Here is a 19,900-nt window from a genome sequence, read left to right on the forward strand (position 1 = left end):
AAGACACGGGGCTGGAGGAAGGTGCCCTGCAAGCAGCTACGGAAAGGGGTTGGGTGGCAGGTGGGAGCCTGCACACATGGTACCCACGGCCGGGGCCCGGCTGGCTGCTACTGCGCTGCCGCATGACCTTGGGGACATCGCTTCACTCCCGGTGCCTCAGTTTCTCTTTTGGGTAAATCAGCAGTGGCTGAAGTTAAGTTGAGCCCCGGTGGCGACAAGCTTAGTGTCGGCGGCAGCTGTTTACTTATTTATTAGAGTTTGCACGATTCAGCTTCATCTCTACGTGTATCCCAGTGTCCTTTAAAAGAAAAAAAAAAAAAAAAAAAAAAGAAAAAAAAAAAAGGAAAGAATTCAAGCGAGTCATTCACCCGCCAAATTTAGCCTGTCTGCCCCTGCGTCCAGGCGCACTTCTGCGCCCTTGTTCCGCAGCCCCTGCAGCACTTACAGCGGCAACGGGAGCCGAACGTGTCACCCCGGCCAGCCGAGCCCCGCAGGAGCGCAGGGAGCGAGCTCTGCCGCCGGAGCCGGGCCGGGCCGCCTCTCCGCGCCCGCGGAGGGCCGCGCAGCGCTGGTGGGCCGCCCCGGGGCCGCTCGCCGTCCGGGTGCCGCGAGCCCGCTGCCCCAGACCCGCCGCTGCCCGCTGGCGGGGGGGCCGGCGCCCCGGTTTCTCAGGGTGTCACCTTAAACACCTGGCGGCGGTGCCGTCGCGGCGGGCAGAGGCTCCCGCGGGCCGGGAGGGCGCGACGAGCAGCGGGCACCGCTCCGGGGCCGCCCGGCGCCCGGGCTGGGGGACGGCAGCGGTAGCAGCGGAGCGCCCCGGGACGCGCCCCGTTGCACCGGGGATTTGCCGTCACCCACGGCACTGAGGCGGCCAGCGCCGGGACGGGCCCCGGAGCCAGGCACGGCACGCACAGCTTGCGGGGGCGCCCGGCGAGGAGCGGGCTCTCCCACCGCCGCGGGGGCCGGGGGGGCAGCGGTTCAAGCGGCCCCCCGGCCCTGCACCGCGGCGACCGCGCCGGGGCTGCTGCCACCCGCCGCCCTGCTGCCCCGACGGGCCGGGCGCGGCGGGCCCGAAAGGCATCGCCTCTCGCCCCGGTGCCGGGCTCTCGGGCGGCTGTTGCCGGCTGTATCCCCTCGCCATCCGCCGGCCGGGGCAGCGGCAGGGAGATTTCTTATTTTTGGAACTCGGGAGCGGCTTCCCAGCGGCAGCTCCGGCAGCGCGACGGGGCCGCTGCGGCCGGTCCCGAGCGATTCCTTAGCCACCCGCGGCGGGTGGTTCGCACATCACCCACCTGCCCGCCGCAGCCACCCCGCTCCCCGACGCGGCGTCCAGCCCGGCCCCGCCGGCCGGTGCCCCACGTTCCGGCCCCGCGGGCAGGGCAGGCCCCCGGGGGGCGGGTTTTCTGCCCGTGCCGGCTCCCGGGTTTTGCCGCGGAAGGCAGCGCGCCCCTCCGAGGGGTTCCGCGCCCGGCCAGCCCCGCGGGAGGCGGCGGGGCCGTCCGCACCCACGCGTGGGGCTGGGCGCCGCGGGTCCCCTCGAGCGAGACAGATCCTTACGGTGGGAGGTAGGGGCGGGGGAGCGGAGCGGCTCCCCGAGCCGACAGCCGCCGGGCGGGCGGGGGGCGAGGCGCGGCCCGGCCCCTCGCCGCCGGCCCTGCGCTGAGGCTCAAGTTTTGTCGGGGGCGGCCCGCGCCGGCGCTGCCCGCCCTCGCCCCGTCCGGGCTGCCCCCTCCGCTCGGGGCTCTCTCTCCCGCCGGCCCGGGCGCCCCGCACGGCAGCCCCGAGGGGCGGGCGCGGACGGGCCCGGCGCGGCAGCGCCGTTCTTACCTGCCGCCGAGCGCCCTGCAGCGCTCCGCTGCCGTCTGTCCCTCCGCAGGGCAGTACTCCCTCTCCTCAGTTTATTCCCCTGCCGCCTGCCAGCCTAAGGCCGTTTTCTTACGGGAAGCCTCGTCTCTCCGCCGGCAGCGGCCGGGCGACCCTCCGCAGCAACCGGGGCCGGGGTGCGGGCTCTCCCCGCCCCACGCCGCGGAGAGCCGTACTCACGGCGGGACAAAGCGCGCCCGGCAGGCTCCGGTCCGGATCGCAGCCCGGACCTGCTGGGACGATCCTCTTTAGGTTATTTTTTCCCCAAAAAAAACCATATTTTCCCCCAAAGCCTTCCCGCCGGAGCCGGCCGGGCGCGGGCTGTGCGGAGCCGGGGGTGGGTTTGGGTTGCCCGAAACTTGTGGCGCGCCGAGCAGGGCCCGGGGCCGGGGGTCGCCACCGATGGCTGCTCCGCGCGGCGCTACCTGATGCTCGTTTTCGTGTGTATTTTGTGCCTCGCATGTGGGAAGCGACCGCGGGGCCCCGCGCACAGCCGCGCGTGAGGATGCGGGCCACCGCTCTGCCCAGCGGCACCACTCTGCCCACCGGCCGGGGCCACCGCTCTGCCCACCGGCCGGGGCCACCGCGCCGGGCGCGGGGCGGCCGCGGACCGGCTCCTCCGAAAGTTTGTGCCCCGCGTCTGCGCAGCGCATGCGAGCGGGGCTGTGCCTGGCCGCCCCAACGGTGCTCTCCGCGCCCTGGGGCACCAGTCCCCGCGCCCCTCCGCGGAACCCCCCCTCGTGGGAAACTTCCCCGCGTGGGGCACCGCGGGGGTGACTTTCCTAAAGTTTCTCACTCTCCCGCTGCCCCCACCGCCACGCGGGGCGGCTTTTGTCCGCCTCTCCCCCGCGCGCCGCGGGATGCGGGGGGGCGCCCCGTCGGGCCCCTGCCCGCCCCCCCCCCCCCCCCCCCGCAGGTGCGCGGCCGCCACCACCTTCCCGCGGGGGCGGGGCGGCGCCTCCCCCCGCTCTCCCCGCTCCTCGCTCCCCGCTCCTGCCAAGTTCTCCCCGTCCCCCCCGCCCGTCCCAAGGAGCCTCCCGATTGGGCGCCGGGCCGGGCCCACGTCACTCCGAGCGTGACGTCTGGTCTTCCTGTTTCCTTCAGCTGTGTCTTAAAGTAAATCTTGTGGCGGTGCGGAGCGCTCGCTCGGCTCGGCCAGCCCAGCCCAGCCCAGCCCAGCCCTGCCCCGCGCCCCGCTCCGCGCCGCTCCGCGCCACTCCGCCCCCGCGCCCGCTCCGCTCCGCTCCGCTCCGCGCCCGCGGCCCCGCGGCCGCTGCCCGCCCGCCCGCACTCGCCCTCCCTCGCCCCATTATCATATTCATCAGCGGCGGGGCTCGCCGGCTGCGCGCGCGTGGCCGGCTGCGCGTGTGTGCGTGTGCGGGGCGCGTGCGGTGGGTGCATGTGCGTGTGCGTGTCTCCCTTTCTCTCTTTCCACCGGCAAAAAAAAAAGAGGCTCAGTCTCGTCGCCTTTGCACGGAGTAAGTACCCGCTCCCTCTCCGCGTCCCCTCCGTCCCTCCCCGCTTTTTCGGCCTTTTCGGGTCTTTTTTTTTTTTTTTTTTTTTAAATTCGCGCTTGCTTGGGCTGCTTTAAACGGTCTGGGGCGGGGGGTGGGGTGGGGGGGGGCGGGGGGGGGCCTGAAATCCCCGGCAAAATACTGATCACCGTTATCAAACCTGTGCTTCTTTTTCCAGGGGGCATAATTGCAATGACTTTATTAGCTGAGTAGTTTTAATTCCCCCGTAGCTAAAGCGGTAAGGACCGGTAAGCGCCGAGCCCGATGGAGCGCTCACCGGAGCCTGCCCAGGGCTGAAGAGTAAGTGACCTGCTCGCTGTTAGGGGTCCTTCCCCCTTCCCCTCCGCGCCCTCGCTGCCACCTTTTGCGGACCAGGCTCAGTTGCGTTCCGTGGGTCGCAGGGCAGTTTTGCGGGGACGGAGAGCGCGGCGAGTATTTGGCTTCTTTTTGTTGTTCCCAGCTTCCTCCTCCCCCCGTCCCCGCCGAAGTTCCCCATCCCCTGCCTCAAACTCCTGCTCCGCTCCTCTGAGCCTCCTCTTTGTCTTGTTTATTATAGCTGCCTTTCTTTTTGTCTCTTCCAATTTGCTTGTCATTTGCATGTCGCTAGTTCTCCTTTTTAACCCCGACCGGGAAGGGCAGGGACTTTTTCTTCACCTTCTTCTTCTTATCCCTGCAATTACTTTTTCATTTCCAAGGCTGGGACGAGCTGCGAATTGTGGAAATGTGTAGAAAATGGGATTTGAGTGGTAGGTAGCGAGCACATGAGGAAAGATCAAATGCAAGTCGCGGGATAAGAGCCTTGATCTGGGAAAAGATTAGGATTATTCGTACTTTCTGTTTGTTTGGTTGTTGTTTGTTTTATCTTGGGGAGGGGGGCGGATTTGATGTCGCCTTAGCCTCTGGCGGAGATCTTTCTTGGCTTTTTTGATTTTCTGTTTGTCGGCTGGGTGACCCGCAGCACTTTGCCATGTGTTTAGACGGAGTTAAAACGCAGGAGGGAGCGGTGCCGGGGGGCGTGGGGCCTGCGCGGAGCGGGCGCGCAGGGCTGGGGGTGGGGGGGCGGTGAGCGGCCCGGGATGGGGGGGCACCGCCACCGCGGGGCCCGGCAGGAGCGGGCGGCCCGACGGGCAGCCGGGGCACGGCTCCCCGGCACCGGGCGCTGCGCGGGGGCGGAGCGGGGCCGCCCTGGGGTCCACGCGTCTTTGAGGAGGGGGCGCAAGACGCGCGCATCCCCCGCGTCGCCCGGCAGCGCGACAGAGGCGGCGGGGGTGCGGGCAGGTGCGCGCCGGGCGGGGCGGCCGCGGGGGTCGGCCCGGTGCCGCCGGGCCGGGGCCGTGCCGGGGGAGCGGGACGGCGGGGAGCCGGCGGGCGGGCGGTGTGCGGGGCCGGAGCGGGGCCGGCCGGCTCCCCGTCTGCGGCACAACCCGTGCGGCGGTACTCGCGTGCCCGGCAGCGCGGGGGGCCGGAGCGGGGCTGCCGGGGAGCGGGGCGGGCGGGGGTGCCTTGCAGCGTCGGGTGAAAGTTGCCGGGGCGAGGGCTAGGCAGCCCGCCGGTCCCGAGCGCGGATGGCCAGCACCGCGGCGTGCCCGGCTGCGCGGCCGCCCCCCCCGCCACCCCCCCCCCAAACCCTCCGCCGGCGCCGGGCACGGGCGGGGGGCGCGGGGCAGCGCGGCCGTGGGCACCGCTGGGTGCCGGCGAGGGCCGGTGCTGCCCGGTGCTGGGTACAGGCGCAGGGCTGTGTCGCCGCGAGGTGTAAAAGCTCGGGTTATTTGTCACTTCCAGCGTCTGCAGAGGTTTGGCAGTCGGCAGGGTGAATTACACGGAGGCAGTGTCCTCACCCGTAGATTTGCATGTGACACATACCCTTTATGTCTTCTTCTCGCAGTTTTCCTGCGAGTTGCCATCAATCACGTAAAGTTTACGACCGCTGCAGCTCATTCTGCATTTATTTTATCTGCTTTTTGTCCAGAGCTTACCTTTAGCAGCAATATCGCACACGGTGAAATGTTTATTAATACTCAAGCGTAGACAGAGTATCGACATTTCACGAGTTGAACTGTGATAAAAACTACAATGTATATACTTTTTGCTAACAGCTCCCTATTACATTTTTCTGTAAAGTATATAACAGTCGCTGCACGGCACTGTTAGTATATACAGTTAACTTTCCTGCCCGTTGAACTCTGAGACCTCTCGGTTTGGATGACTTCTCTTTTTTATGATGGACAACTTGTGATATTCATAAGAATAGACACATATTGAAATTGGAGTTTAATTTGATTCAAGGCAGAATTCTAAATAACTGCAGTTTTCAGTCTCTTAAATAATGATTTATTCTGTCCCAAACTGCAGCCTAACTGCTAGATTAACTAATTCAAGAATTGTGATTTAATGACATCGTGTAGCATGGAAAAAAAAATATCTTGGAAAACTTGGGCTGAGTTCCTAGTAGGAATCTTGCAAACGTTTCAGTGTTGTCTCTGTACAGAGACCATGTGAGTTACTTGCTTCACCATCAGTGAAATAACAAGGACCAAACTGGCTTGAAAGGAGTAAAAACGTTTTCAATTTTCTACCTTGAGCAGCTTGGTTTCTTTTTCTCATTCAAAGAATCTGTTTCCTCAAGCAGTGCCGAGCATGGCTACATGATGGAGGGCCCTGCATCTCCCCAAAATGAAGGCCTGAACTAATGAGATGCCGAATCCCTCCTGTTAGTAAGCTCAGTCAGTTCCCCCTGTAGTCGATGGGAATTGCGGATGTTTGGCGTTCAGAGGAATTGCTGAACACCTTGCTGGATTGGGCCCTGGGTATCACCAGGTTCCTAAAACAAGGGTCGCTTTTTTCTTGAACGCTAAAGAGCAGGTAGCATAATTTTGAAGTAAACCAGGCTCTAATTTTTACTTCTTCTTGTAGAGAAATCCCGGTAAAAGTAGTTGTGACTGCATAAATACTTGCTCATCATTTCTACCTTGTTTCAAATTCTTTGATTAGAGAGCTCAGCTGAGGGAGTTAGATAACCCTTTCTCCCAAGAAAACTTGTGTCAGAGCTGTACTAAAAGGTAGTACTTTCTCATTAGTGGCTAACGTGATTTTAGCACTGAACAGATCTAGGGTGAATAGATGTCATCTGTTCTTCTTATTTTAGCTGTGGTTTTGCGCGTGAAATGCTGTTGACTGGAATAATTTTCATCCTGCGCTCCCTGGCTGATTCTGGCAAAGCCATACCCTGTGTAGCGCTTTAGAAGGAAAGATCTAAATATTTCTGTTAGCAGAAGCGTGTTAAATTTCTTGTGTGGTATTGGCATAATGGGCTGACATGAAACAGGCAGACGCTGGACCAAATCAAGTAGTCGGCTTGTGAAAAGACAGGAACAATTTCAGCTCTAAACTGTTAGCTCCTTGAATTCATCCATGAATATTCGTCAAGTTTAGCACTTCGCTGCTATTTAATGGCTGTTCAGGTTAGGCTGGGGTCCTTCAGAGTGGCTGAGGAGGGTGAGTTAGCATTTACATCTCCTTTGCATCTCGGAAGTGTATGAATTAATCTGGGAGAAAATGATCAGTATCTTTATAGATCAAGATGAGGTAACAAAATTGATTACAGAAATTGATTGACTTGTAATGAGTGCGGTTAAACACCTGACATCGTATTCCTTTCTGAAGACCATTCTCGCCAAAGGTTGGGTAACAGTAACTCTTGGATACCTAGAAATTAATGTTTCCAGTTAAAATGTCAATGCATATTAAATGTATAAGAAATAAACCCATGTCTGTAGCTGCTGTGCTGTTAACAGGTTATTCATAGCTACATTGTAATCATATCTCCTTAAACAAAAGTTTTGAAAGTGAATTTGTAAGTAAAATACTGCAAGCTATGCTTGTGGGTGGACTTAGAAAGTGCTGAGGCCCTCGGTACGATTTTTAATTACATGGGCATGGAGAATGTTCGGTTTCTAAGAAAGCCGCATCGTGCGAGATAGGGCTCGAGACATGGATGGTAAATTTAACATAAACACTTGGCATATGAGGAGTCTCAAAAGTGATGTGTAAAGCAAATTTAACCTTCACAAATTTTAAACTCTGTAACTTAGAAATGGTGCTTCTGAAGATTTCTACATAGGTCTTGACAACCTAAGCTATCTTTCTAACTGTGTATTTCTGGATAGCTGTATAGAGACATTAGATGTATGAAACGTAGTTTCGTGGCAAAGTGCAGCCAGAGTACTGGTACTTCATAAAGGACACAAACTTCCTAATTATTTCCCCCCTCCAAGAGCTCCTTATTTATTCAGTTCTAATCAAATCAGTCTCAAAGTCTGCCTGTCGTGGCTGGGATTTTGCATCCTGCTGTACGTGCCATTCCACTTCCCTTGAGGTGTGAATTGGTTTTGGTCCTCTGAGACCGAAATATTAAGGGGCCGTTCAATACCCATTCTGTTTTGTCCAGCTGAAGTAGAACTATTTCTCATATTTAAGCTGAATGGCACGTAAGCTTTAAAGCTGGCAGTCTGCAGGCTTGGGATAACACCAGGGTAAATGGGAGACGTTGCTTAATACCCGAGTTAAGTGTACGATAACTCTGATGCTTTCAGCGTCCAGCGAGGGAAGGAGGGGGCATCGCTCTGGAGCACCTCCTGCCGCGTGTTTGCGGTGGCAGGGATGGGCTGGCGAGCAGCTGCTGGTACGGGGGCTCAGGGAGAGGAAAATGGACACTGGGGAGGAAGGATGCGTGGCAATGACCTTCCAACCTGGTGCAGGACAGCCTATTTCCTGAGCTGCTGACTCAAGGGTACAGCAAGCCCTCCCCATGTGTGTCCTTGGTTGGGATTGGGCAAGAGAGAGGGAAACAGTGGTCAGGCACCTCAAATTTGCTGGGAAACATGCAAAACTTGAAACCTGACATGAGGGTTTTGGTGTGAGTCTGGGACTTATTGCTGGATCTCAATCAAGCGTAGTTCAACTACACAAAGGGAAGGAAAAGCATGAAGGTTTTTGGTGTTGCTGTGTTTATTTTTTTAATATATTTTTTTTTTCATTGGCAAGTATTATCTTTACGGAAAGTGCCATTAGAATATCTTACGTGCAGTAAGCGAGAACTCTTTCGGTTATCTTGCAATTAGTTTAGATCACTTTCAAATGAACACCACTAGACAGAAAGGTCAACCTTGACCCTGGTTTATTCTGTGCCAGTATTGCCTGCTTAAAAAACTCCAGTGGTGGCCACCCCTTTCCACCCCCTGAGAACTTGGCCATTTATTTACAAAAACTCTTCTGAAATCCCAACTCCTCAGATGGTTTTTTAGATGAAGACCTAATTGTAAGAGCCTGATTCTGCTCTCTGAAAAACTCCATTTGCATTAATTGAGAGAAAGCAGGAGACAGTCTTTTACAACACGTGCTACAAAGCAGGGCCTGATCCTACCACTCGCATGTAACAGGATTTTGGTATCCCTGGGCTCCAGGGAAGTTGCTTGCAGGGCGGGATGCTACCTGGTGTACAGGTGGTAGAATCGGGCCCAAGCAACAGCACTCCTTGTTGTTATTGCCGTGAGGCAGCCAAACTTAATGTGCTTCTTGATAAGGAATGCTCTTGGAAGACAGTGACCTGGTAACAGTGTAAGGCTCTGGATTTCCTGTCTGAATTAATGACACTTTATCTTATTTTGTAAAAAATTTTTATCATTCTTTGCTTTCCTGTGTGCAAGGAGCCAGTAATGTAAACAGACATCATGTCCCTTGCATAACTGTCTCTGACACCAAATCTCTGAAAATTCTTTTAGTACATCCAGAATACGTGGGCAAAGGCTACAGAATAAACATAATGTTTCTAAGTATTAAAAGCTTTTTTTTTTTTTTTTCATCCTGGTTGCAAACTAAGCATTGACTACTGTCTTGATTTTACAAATTATTTCATGCTGAAATTATGCCTATTTGCATGGATAGTCATTCTTTAAAACTAGCCACAGATGCAGTCCTAGGGAGCACGTAGATGTTTTTACAGGTGAACCGAAAGAGATGGGAGCAATTCCAAAAAGTCTGCATGCTGCCTTTGGCAATATACCCTGTTATTGTGAGGATTGTGCTCTGTTAAGCAAATGTAAAGTTTAATATTAGATAAGCGTCGCATGAAAAACATTTTAATTTTCCTCAGTGTTAAATTTTAAGAAACAGGAAAGAGTGCTTTATGTGCAATGAGGTTAGCATCACTAGTTAATAAGTCACAAATTATGTCAAGAGCTTTTTACAAAATGCAAGGAAGTGTGTTATCTTTTTATGCTGTGTTCCTGGGAAACAATGAGAGTTCATATAAAGAGAAGGTATCTTCCTTTCTCACGCAGCTGATTGATGTTCTTTCTTTCATATTTCCATATTTTTTCTCATCTTTTCTGCATGTCACAGGAAATAATATTCTGTGTATTCAAAATACCACATGTAAGAAGGGCTTCACAGGGCATTTGAGATACTGTTCTTGGAGATTTTTCTGAAGGAGAGAGATGTGACACTGAACATGCCTTGTTTCTGCTATGCAAAAAAATTTAACGTCATGTATTTTAGTGTACAAAAGACAGAATCTTCAGCCTTTGGTAGTGGGGCTTGCTTGGAGGTTAAGAAAAAGGAAGGAATGTATAGGGAATTCAAAACAGTGTCGTGGCTAGTTACTGGTACATATGAGGCTGTGTTAACAAACTACATTTTGGCCTTTATTTGATCACATCTCTGTAAATATTATAATCCTAACCATAAAATACTTTAATGCATTTTGCTTTGCTGAATAAATGTTTCCCTAATGATTTGAGAGGTGGGTTGTTGGTTTTTTTTTTCCCCAGTGTAAGCCTAAATGCGTCTATGATTTCTTTGCCTTTCACATACACATATACTATCCTACCTACAATTACATGAAAGTTGTTGTTTTGACCTTTGAATGTTTATTTACCAGTTTTATCTCTCTTTAAAAAGCAAAACCACAATTACGGTTTTTACATTGCAATTTAATTTTTTTAATCCAAATTTTATACAATTTCTTGTTTTAACAATAAATCTTAAATAAGGAGTACTTTCATCTTCTTTTGTAACATGTATCTCAATGCCCTAAATTTAATCAATTGGTTGTCAGAGGCTGTGTTCTTCTAATCTACTCTTTCTTCTGAAGATAAACAGTATCATTTTAGGCATTTGTGCAAGAGAATCATATTACTGGTGCTTAAGCAGTTTTTGCTTTTTTAAATCTTAATCCATCTTAAACCAGTGGAGCAGAAATATTTAAAAATGTTTCATTTCAAGCAGAGTGCATAATAAATTGCAATAATTGTAATGTGCCATAAATCCCAGAGCCTATGCATTTTGCATTTTATTCAGGATTGAGGTCAGGAAATTTGGAGAAATTTAAAGAAAATGATTCATCAGTCCTTTTGTTCTGTTGGCCAGGGTCCCAGGATTCTTGAGCTGAGCCCAGCTGACAAGCTTTTGAAGATGGCACAATAACAGTCCAGTGATGCCTGACCATGACAGCACAGCCCTCTTAAGCAGGCAAACCAAGAGAAGAAGAGTTGACATTGGAGTGAAAAGGACGGTAGGGACAGCATCTGCATTTTTTGCAAAGGCAAGAGCAACGTTTTTTAGTGCCATGAATCCCCAAGGTTCAGAGCAGGATGTCGAGTATTCAGTGGTGCAGCATGCAGATGGGGAAAAGTCAAATGTACTCCGCAAGCTGCTGAAGAGGGCGAACTCATATGAAGATGCCATGATGCCTTTTCCAGGAGCAACCATAATTTCCCAGCTGTTGAAAAATAACATGAACAAAAATGGTGGCACAGAGCCCAGTTTCCAAGCCAGCGGTCTCTCTAGTACAGGCTCAGAAGTACATCAGGAGGATGTATGCAGCAACTCTTCAAGAGACAGCCCCCAGGAGTGTCTTTCCCCTTTTGGCAGGCCGACTATGAGCCAGTTTGATGTGGATCGGTTATGCGACGAGCACCTGAGAGCTAAACGCGCCCGGGTTGAGAATATAATTCGGGGTATGAGCCATTCCCCCAGTGTGGCATTAAGGGGCAATGAAAACGAAAGAGAAATAGCTCCGCAGTCTGTGAGTCCCCGAGAAAGTTACAGAGAAAACAAACGCAAGCAAAAGCTGCCGCAGCAGCAGCAGCAGAGTTTCCAGCAGCTGGTTTCGGCGAGGAAAGAGCAGAAGCGAGAGGAGCGCAGACAGCTGAAGCAGCAGCTGGAGGACATGCAGAAGCAGCTGCGCCAGCTGCAGGAGAAGTTCTACCAGATCTACGACAGCACTGACTCTGAAAATGATGAAGATGGCAACCTGTCTGAAGACAGCATGCGCTCCGAAACCATGGACGCGAGGGCTGGCGACTCCGTCAGCCGGTCAGACAACGAGATGTGTGAGCTGGACCCAGGGCAGTTCATCGACCGGGCGCGGGCCCTCATCCGGGAGCAGGAGATAGCGGAGAACAAGCCAAAAAGAGAAGGTCCCAAGGAGAAGGAGCAAGGGCCGAACACCTTCCACCCTGAAGGCAAGCATCTGGCCGAGACACTGAAGCAGGAGCTGAACACCGCCATGTCGCAAGTTGTGGACACGGTGGTCAAAGTTTTCTCATCCAAGCCCTCCCGCCAGCTTCCTCAGGTCTTCCCGCCTCTCCAGATCCCGCAGGCGAGGTTCGCCGTCAATGGGGAGAACCACAACTTCCACACGGCCAACCAGCGCCTACAGTGCTTTGGGGACGTCATCATTCCCAACCCCCTCGACACCTTTGGCAGCGTCCCCATGCCCGGTGCCACCGACCAAACTGAGGCGCTGCCCCTTGTAGTCCGCAAAAACTCCTCTGACCAATCTGCCTCGGCCCCGCCGGCCGGCGGCCACCATGCCTCCCTGCACCAGTCCCCGCTCTCGGCCACCGCCGGCTTCTCCACCTCCTCCTTCCGCCACCCCTTCCCGCTGCCCCTCATGGCCTACCCCTTCCAGAGCCCCCTGGGCGCCCCCTCAGCCTCCTTCCCGGGGAAAGAGCGCGCCTCCCCCGAGTCCCTCGACTTGACCCGGGAGACCACCAGCCTGAGGACCAAGATGTCGTCGCACCACATGAACCACCACCCCTGCTCGCCGGCCCACCCCCCCAGTGCCGCCGAGGGCCTCTCTTTGTCCCTCATAAAGTCCGAGTGCGGCGACCTGCAAGACATGTCCGAAATCTCGCCCTACTCGGGAAGTGCAATATCCTTTTCGAAAGATGGGTGCTAACCTGGCGGTGGCTGGTGGGAGAAGACAAGGGGCCATGCCTGGGCCCCAGGGGCTTCCTGCAGGAGCAGGGGGTGGGTGGGGGGCTTGGCGAGGCCAAATAAAATGCTGGGTGTTGACTGAGGGCGCTCCTGCAGCAGCGATGTCCACATTAAAAAAGCCACCGGCCCTCCCTGAGCCTCTTAGACCGTCTGGGTCGGGGGGCCGGCCAGGCCCAGCGCTGGGGTGCCGGTGGGTTTCCCTGGGCCAGCGGACCCTTCCCCAGGCGTAGAGGTGGTGGAGGGGGCATCACCCTCAGCCAAAACCCTTCAATCCGTGGCCGCCCCCGTTCCCTGCCCTGCCAGGCCCACTCGTAGCCCGTGTTAACGGTGTCATGGCCGGGGCTCACAGGGAACCGTGATCCCGCCATTAGCGAGCCTCTGGCTCTTGAGTGCGTAGGGGAAGCGGAGCACAAAAGGCACAGGTACTGATACATGCAGGCTGCGTCAAGTTCTTTCCCCCACCCAGAGGTCTGTTCCTCAGCCCTTGTGCAGCTGCCTGCTATGCATGATTAACCTCTGTTCAGCCATACACAGAAATCTTTTGTCCTAACATACACAAAGCAAATTATTTTGGAAAGCTAGAGAGAACAATTAAATATAAAACTTCAGCTGTATGAAATTTACAGGACACTTCCCCTGCTTAAAAAAAAAAAAAAAAAAAAAAAAAAAAAGATAATAAAAGCTCTCTTTTTAGCTCAATAGCAGGCTTTAGTTAGGGGAAAAAAATCCATCTCTGTCTTTATTTAGGCATAGCCAGACATAGTAATGATTTTTTTTTTTTCCTGGAAACTAGTACTAGATTTTATTTTGGGGGTTTTGTGGGTTTTTTTTCTTTTTTAGCAGTAACACCTCCCACTCCTTCCATCTTTTCCCCTAATGTGCTTTTTGGTCAAAAGATTTTTCTTCCAAGTACAGTCGTATTAAAAGTGAAGAAGATGCCATGTCTCCCCAATGTTAAAATTGAGGATTTTGCATGAAGGAGAGATTGACATTTTTTCCCAGCTCTGAGACACCAGTAGAAGGCAACAGTACAAGCACAGAGCCTTAGATGCAGCTAATTTCATTCCCAAACTGATGAAAGTAATTGTGACTGAGTAACTCTGCCCCTCCCTGAGTAATGCTGGCAATGCTGAGGGACTTGTCCCCTTTCCAGGGGTAGCATGTGAAGGCAGATGCCTGAGGCTGTGCCCCCATCACTGGGTATCTTCTAGGTGATTAATAACTTTGGTGGGTTTAGATTAATTTAGCCACATTATCTGTAGACATGTTAAATCCTCAGGAGGGTGCTGGTAGGGCTCAAGACCCACTGGTTACCTGGACTTCCCATCCCCGCCCTGGCAGTGGGCACCCCTGGGATGAAGGCAGGTGCTGCGCGGCTGGAGCCCATCACCACCAGTCTTTGATCTAACTTAGGTCAAGTCTGAGTCAAGAATTGCTGCTGTCTTACCTGTATGGTGGCAGGAAAATCTCCTCGCCGTACACCTTGTATGGCAAAACAGAGGAGTCGGTCTAAATCCAGCATCACTCGCAGTTACTGCCAGATACTTTTGGAATTCCAAACAGAAAATCTCTCCTGCCTATTGAAACGCAAGCTGCGGTGCTTGGAAAGCATCCTGAGGTCAACAGGAGTGGCAGCTGAGGGCGAGACTCAGGCCAGGGCAATTAAGTAATTTCTGCCAAACAGTACAGTGCCTTACTAATTGTCTTTGAAGTAGTTCTCCCATCCTGGGCGAGGAGTGAGCAGAGGTGAAAGACACCCAGCGTGTGAACTAGGAGTAGTTCTAGGTCTGCACTTGATTGTCGCCACCCGTGGAGCATCTCTCCCTCACCCCTGCCATTTCTTCCCCTTTCTTCTGCTTGTTCTCACTGGTGGTCACTAATGGAGTTTGTTGCTTCTGCCGAACCCGGGGTGCCGGAGTCCCCTGCTGCTCCAAGGCTTAGCCAGGGGAAATGCTGAGTGCTGGAGTGATTTCCTTCCTCCTTCCTTGCCCTGCTTCCTCCCCTGCCATTGTGAGAGTGCTCAGACTTCCCCACCTAGCTGCTGTTGCAGGCTGCATTTTGATCTGGGTTTAGAAACAGACCTGTTGGGACAAATAGATTTATTCAACAGGGCTTCTACACAATGTGTACCTTGGTATACAGCTCAGCTGCGAGGATGGATGCTTTTTCCTAGCAGCGACTGGTTTGTCCAGGTAGCTTACAGTTTCCAGGGAAGGGCGCAGTATGGAGATTGGTTTGTTTGTGGACAATTCTGTTGTGGCACTTTTATTTTACGTGGTTGAATGTGCACATACAGGGAATGTATTTCTTGAGAGAAGCAGATCTTTCTTCCCTGCAGAAAGCAACATCTGTTTTCCTGGACAATACAGCCAGGATGAGAACATAAGACTAGCAGATACAGCCAAGTTCAGGTTTTAGTAGTAAGCTAAAACCCTGAGCTAGCTTGGTTTTTGGTTTTTTGTTTTGTTTTTTTTGTTTTTTTAACCAATGCCTGTAAAATGTATCTGATCATTCTTTGCTGAGTTGCAGAAGGAAATGGTTAATGTTTGTGTATGTTTCTAAACAAGATAAGATGCACCTGCAGCATGAATTCCCATCTTGGTCATGAATGCAGTCTGTATCTTTGCAAACTAATCTGTTTAATCAAATACTAAGTTTTATTCAAATTCCAAAAGAAACAGACAGCGAATTGTTTTTCTGCATGGTCTTCCTTTGTCATGCATCCTCTTTGCATCTCAAGAAAAATAGCCTTGTTTGGTCCCAAAACATTTGCATAGATCAAAACTGAAGCACAACAGTAGCTTGTGTGCTGTTAAGACATCTGTAAAGGTGAAGAAGTTTCGCATGCTCTCCCTGGCTTTAAAACATTAGTGAAACTTCTACAATTTTATTTATTTTTAACAGAATTCCAATCCAACTGGAATAAGTCTCGAAGTCCCAATATGTGAAAGCTATAATTAGTGAATTACAATATTTTGAAATGAAGAGTTATTACATCTGACTAGAATTAAACTAATTAAACTTTAAAAAATGAGCAATTGTACAGCAAGCTGGATAACTGTGCGTTGTTGATAAAACCTGGGTGATGAACAAATACTTTCCAGCCAGCTTGTTCTTTGGAGAGTCTTGAAGATGCTCTGAGATACAGCTATTTGGAGTTTTGCTGATTAAAAGCACCTGAGGTGTAACTTAAGGAGCAGCTTGGCTTTGCTAGTGCAGATTTTTTTACCTGATACAGCCTATTCTTACCTCTTTTCCTTCAGCTCAGTACATGTGTGGGCTAGAAAAACCTGTTAGAGCATTTGTGGGAGCTCAGGCTGAGAGTAACAGGAGTGAAAGATCATTTCCACTGAAAAATATTTTTATGAAAGAGGAGCGTTACCTGGGAGGGTTGAAGTGCAAATGAGTCAAATGCTGTGCAATGCCACCCCTGTGCTTCTCCAGTTAAAACACACGGAGCGTGTGTGTTTGGTTCCCAGTCTTTTACTTCCTATTTCTTAGCCTTTTGCCTTTTTGCTGCTGCTGCTGCATTAGGTGAGGCTACGCCATGCTGCATAAATGCACAACGCTGAGACGCTCAGGTTGTTTGAACACTGCTTTAGGTTCAGCTGCAGTACACTGTTCCTCTGATCTTTTATGTTCCTGAGCAGATGTCTTTCATTAATTTATGGATTTATCATCTTTTCTTTCTCTCCTTTTTTTTTCCTTTTTTTTTTTTTTTTTTTTTTTTTTTTACACCTGGCAGCTGGCTCAAGTTTCAGCAGTTATTGTCTATTTTGCATTACCCATAGAATTGAATGTCATCTGTCTTCACAAAGCTATAGCTAAGAGAATTGAGGCAAGCCACACGAGCTGCTGGGACAGAGCTTGTTTGCGTTCCATTCGGCACCCCTCCTCCCTTTACCTCCTTAATATTTATTTGTGCTCGTTTTCTTTCCTGGCCTTGAATGGGGCTTAGCTCGTGTTCGGTACAGCTGTATGTTTACTGAATCTATTTCATCATGAGTCATTGTGCGTGTGTAAGTATCCTGGAAACAGCTAGTGCTTTCTTGGAAGAACAGTTGCTTTTCAGCCCAAGCACTTAAAAAGGAAATTAAGCAATTGGTCAGTTCAGTTTTTTTTCTGAAATAGCAATGGGTTATCTAATTCTTAGCTCTTAAGTCTGTCATTAACTATTTTTTGCTAGATTATTACAGATCATATCTTTTATCACAGTAAAACGTTAACCTTAGGATCAAGATATACAGATTTGTTGCATATTTGATATTGCTTTAAGGCTGCCAAGTGCTTAAGAACAAGTATAATTTTAATAAAAAATGGATTTCTGGGAATTTGAGTCTCAGAACATCTTTTAATACATGTTTCTTCAGTATCAATATCCTCTGGCATTAGAGCAGAAAATATTTAAAAATCCTAAATGCAGAAGGAATCCAAATGCTTAGACAACTGTCTAATATGCTTAAATCCAGCAAACATGGGAGCTTTTTTTTAAAGTTTAAGTCCATCTTTGAGCTTGCATTGGAAGAGAATATATGCCAGACCTGATACTAACATGTTGTCAGCGTCAGAGGAATTGCAAATTAAGGACACTTAGGGTTTTTATTTTTTTTCCTTATAGGAGTTCCCCTTTGGACCCCCACTTTCCTGAAAGGATCACATAACAAAATGGACTTCTGGCGTAGAAGTTTTGATTTGTCTAAAACTCTTATCGCTAAGCAATAGGTGACAGCTTGCTACTATTATTTCACTTACGTATTTTGACAGATGGCACTGCAGAGTGTAATGCTCTTTTAGACTTCTCTATCAGTCTAATGGAGGTAACTGGAGGTTCTTTCAACTCTTCTCTTGGCACAAGAAGTATGTCAGTCATAAATTATCTTCTTTGTAATCATTAAGCATCTAAAACAAAATGCAAGTTCAGCTGAGCCATTTTCCATGTACTACCAGATAATAAGAGGTTTTTTAAACTAATATTGTCAATGCTTTTTATTATTATTATTTTATTTTATTTTAATGCTACTTCTTTCCAATCTAAATGTGAACCTTGTAACTGAAATAAAGGGAGAGGGTTTCAGCAGATTTCACGAATTATAGAAAAAGGAATTCTGCTGAAAAAGCCTAGGTAATCATCAGTAGCCTGCTGATAAAAATTAGTCTGGGTTTCCCGTCTCGAAGCCTGGCATGAGATGCTCTGTGCTGACGTGTGCCTGGCCGTAAGGTGGAAGAGGCATCTTGGCTGCAGCACAGCTGTCAACTTGGTTGACCTTCCCCCCACCAGAAGGTGTGAACCGAGTGAAATTTTCAACAATTGTGTTTAGGAGAAACAGTCCTTAGAGAAGCTTCTGGGAAGAACCCTTAATTGACCTTGTGGGGGCCACATTGATTTTCTCCACGTGCATCTTCATTTCTGATAAATTATAAAGCCATTAATTTGCTGAGGAAATGGCAGGGCCAGCCTGCGGCACAGATGTGACCAGAGCCATCCTAGCACGCAGTTCACAAAAGAGAGCCAAGAAGCTGGGAGAAAAATCAGCAAGCCGAGATTGTTATGGTTAGCTTCACATTCCCTTGGGAACTCTTTTAGTTGCTTCTGTTTACAGATCTAAAAGGTAATGATGTTTCCAGGATAAATAGGTTGCCTTATAGGGTAAGTGGCCATTTATTGATCTGCTAGCCCACATTTATTGATTGTTTAGCCCCAAATACAGCTTCATTCTCCGAGGAGTTAACTGTGTAAATCAGGAGGCGACAAGTTTGTGGCGGGGGGACTGAGCAGCAGAGGGGCTCTGGCCGTTACAAATTTCACTCCGATTTGCAAGGCAGCCGCTGGGGCAGAGCAACAGCAGGATTAGGGAGAGTTACTCAAGATGTTAAAATTTATCGACATGGATGAAACAGGTGAAATGTACTGCCTGTATAAGGCATTGCTCAAAATGATAAAGTGCCTCTGATTGTCTTACGTGCGTTAGTTTTATTTTGTGCAAGTGGCACAACACTGAGAGAAAAAGGAACTTTAGCTGGAATTGCAAAGGAGAGGGGGGAAAAAGCTGCCGATAAGTTTTCTGCGGCACATGCTTCGTGCATTTGTTTCCTTAGCAACAAGTGAACATACATATGGTACACAAGCCATAAACTTGTGAGATTCCTGAGACACAGCACCAAAACTGATCGGGAGTACAGGGGTTAAGTTACATGGCCTCACATCTCTCATTTAGCTATTTTACAGAAAACTACAGAGCAGCAATTTAAGCATTAGTATTTTCTCCTGTAGTCTGGGGAACTGCAGTGTGTTTGAGGGGGCACTTTGCTAGCTCTGTACGTTCAGGAGCAGCTTTCTCAAGAAAAGCATTTTCCTTTACTAATTCAATCCTACATGCAGGAAGGCTTGTCACCGAATCACTTGAAAAAGGCCAAGCTTATGTTCTTTTACACCCGGTACCCAAGTTCCAATATGCTGAAAACCTACTTCTCGGACGTAAAGGTAAGAAAATCTCTCCTCCCCCCCTCCCCTTACTGCATGCTATATTTGCTCATGAAATGGTATCACGTTATCATATTAGAGATTAGTAATATTTCTGGGTGCACAAAGGTTACAGCTGACTTTATTCACTGTTCTTCTTGTTGAGGTGTACCCTGCTTGTGCCTAGATGAGGAAAGGGTCTGGTTTTAAATTAAAAATAAAAAATCGTAGAAATCTGAGACCAAAGTAAGAGTAATTATTGCAGTAAATTAAACAGTTTTCAATATACATATGCTATTAAAAAAGGAGATTTCTGTGGTGGTAGAAATGTACTTCCAAGAACATTTTGGAGCAGTTCTCAAGTGCTCCCTTATTGTTTCATTTTGGTTGGTTTCCTCATATTTGTGCTTACATAAGCAGAGTGTAGAATCCCTTTCTTTCTGTCAAAAAGAAACAGTACATTGAAATTCTCCATGCAGAAGCTGCTTAAAAACAAAAGTGATGATTGTCTCTTATTTACAACTTAATTTGTTGTTGATGCAGAGTACACTGAGCATAAGGAGGATGAATAAAGTGACAGATTCAGGCCACATTATTCAAATGAGGATATGAAAGCTGTCGACATACAGCTGCATCCTCCCTCATTCTACAGAATATTAGGACCTCCTGATTTTTTTTCTAAAAGTAATTGTTCCTTCATATCAACTTGATTTTGTGTTAATCATCTAAGTTTTTTTTAAAAAAAACATAGATTGGGTTTTAATGATTATAATGGCATACATGG

The 19,900-nt window shown here is 50.2% G+C and overlaps 1 protein-coding gene and 1 long non-coding RNA gene across 9 annotated transcripts in view; one reads left to right on the plus strand and one right to left on the minus strand.

The window, feature by feature from the left end:
- Window positions 1-2,719, minus strand: part of LOC121096386 — a 67,015-nt gene extending 64,296 nt beyond the window's left edge. For both annotated transcript variants that reach the window (XR_005830474.1, XR_005830473.1), the window contains exon 1: window positions 1,828-2,719. This is a non-coding gene — a long non-coding RNA (uncharacterized LOC121096386). The remainder of the gene's footprint in view (window positions 1-1,827) is intronic.
- Window positions 1,476-19,900, plus strand: part of PROX1 (prospero homeobox 1) — a 51,482-nt gene continuing 33,057 nt past the window's right edge. The window contains exons 1-4 of one of the 7 annotated variants that reach the window (XM_040612293.1): window positions 3,065-3,341; window positions 3,556-3,677; window positions 10,803-12,591; window positions 19,030-19,137. In XM_040612293.1, coding sequence (XP_040468227.1) covers window positions 10,870-12,591; window positions 19,030-19,137 — 1,830 coding nt within the window. In that variant the 5' untranslated portion in view covers window positions 3,065-3,341; window positions 3,556-3,677; window positions 10,803-10,869. Of the gene's footprint in view, window positions 1,566-3,063; window positions 3,342-3,555; window positions 3,678-3,720; window positions 4,124-10,802; window positions 12,592-19,029; window positions 19,138-19,900 lie in introns of those variants that run through there. The other 6 variants (XM_040612294.1, XM_040612295.1, XM_040612299.1 and 3 more) reach the window with 6 other exon arrangements.

The sequence above is a fragment of the Falco naumanni genome, chromosome 12, assembly GCF_017639655.2.
Source record: "Falco naumanni isolate bFalNau1 chromosome 12, bFalNau1.pat, whole genome shotgun sequence".
Taxonomy (NCBI): Eukaryota; Metazoa; Chordata; class Aves; order Falconiformes; family Falconidae; genus Falco; species Falco naumanni.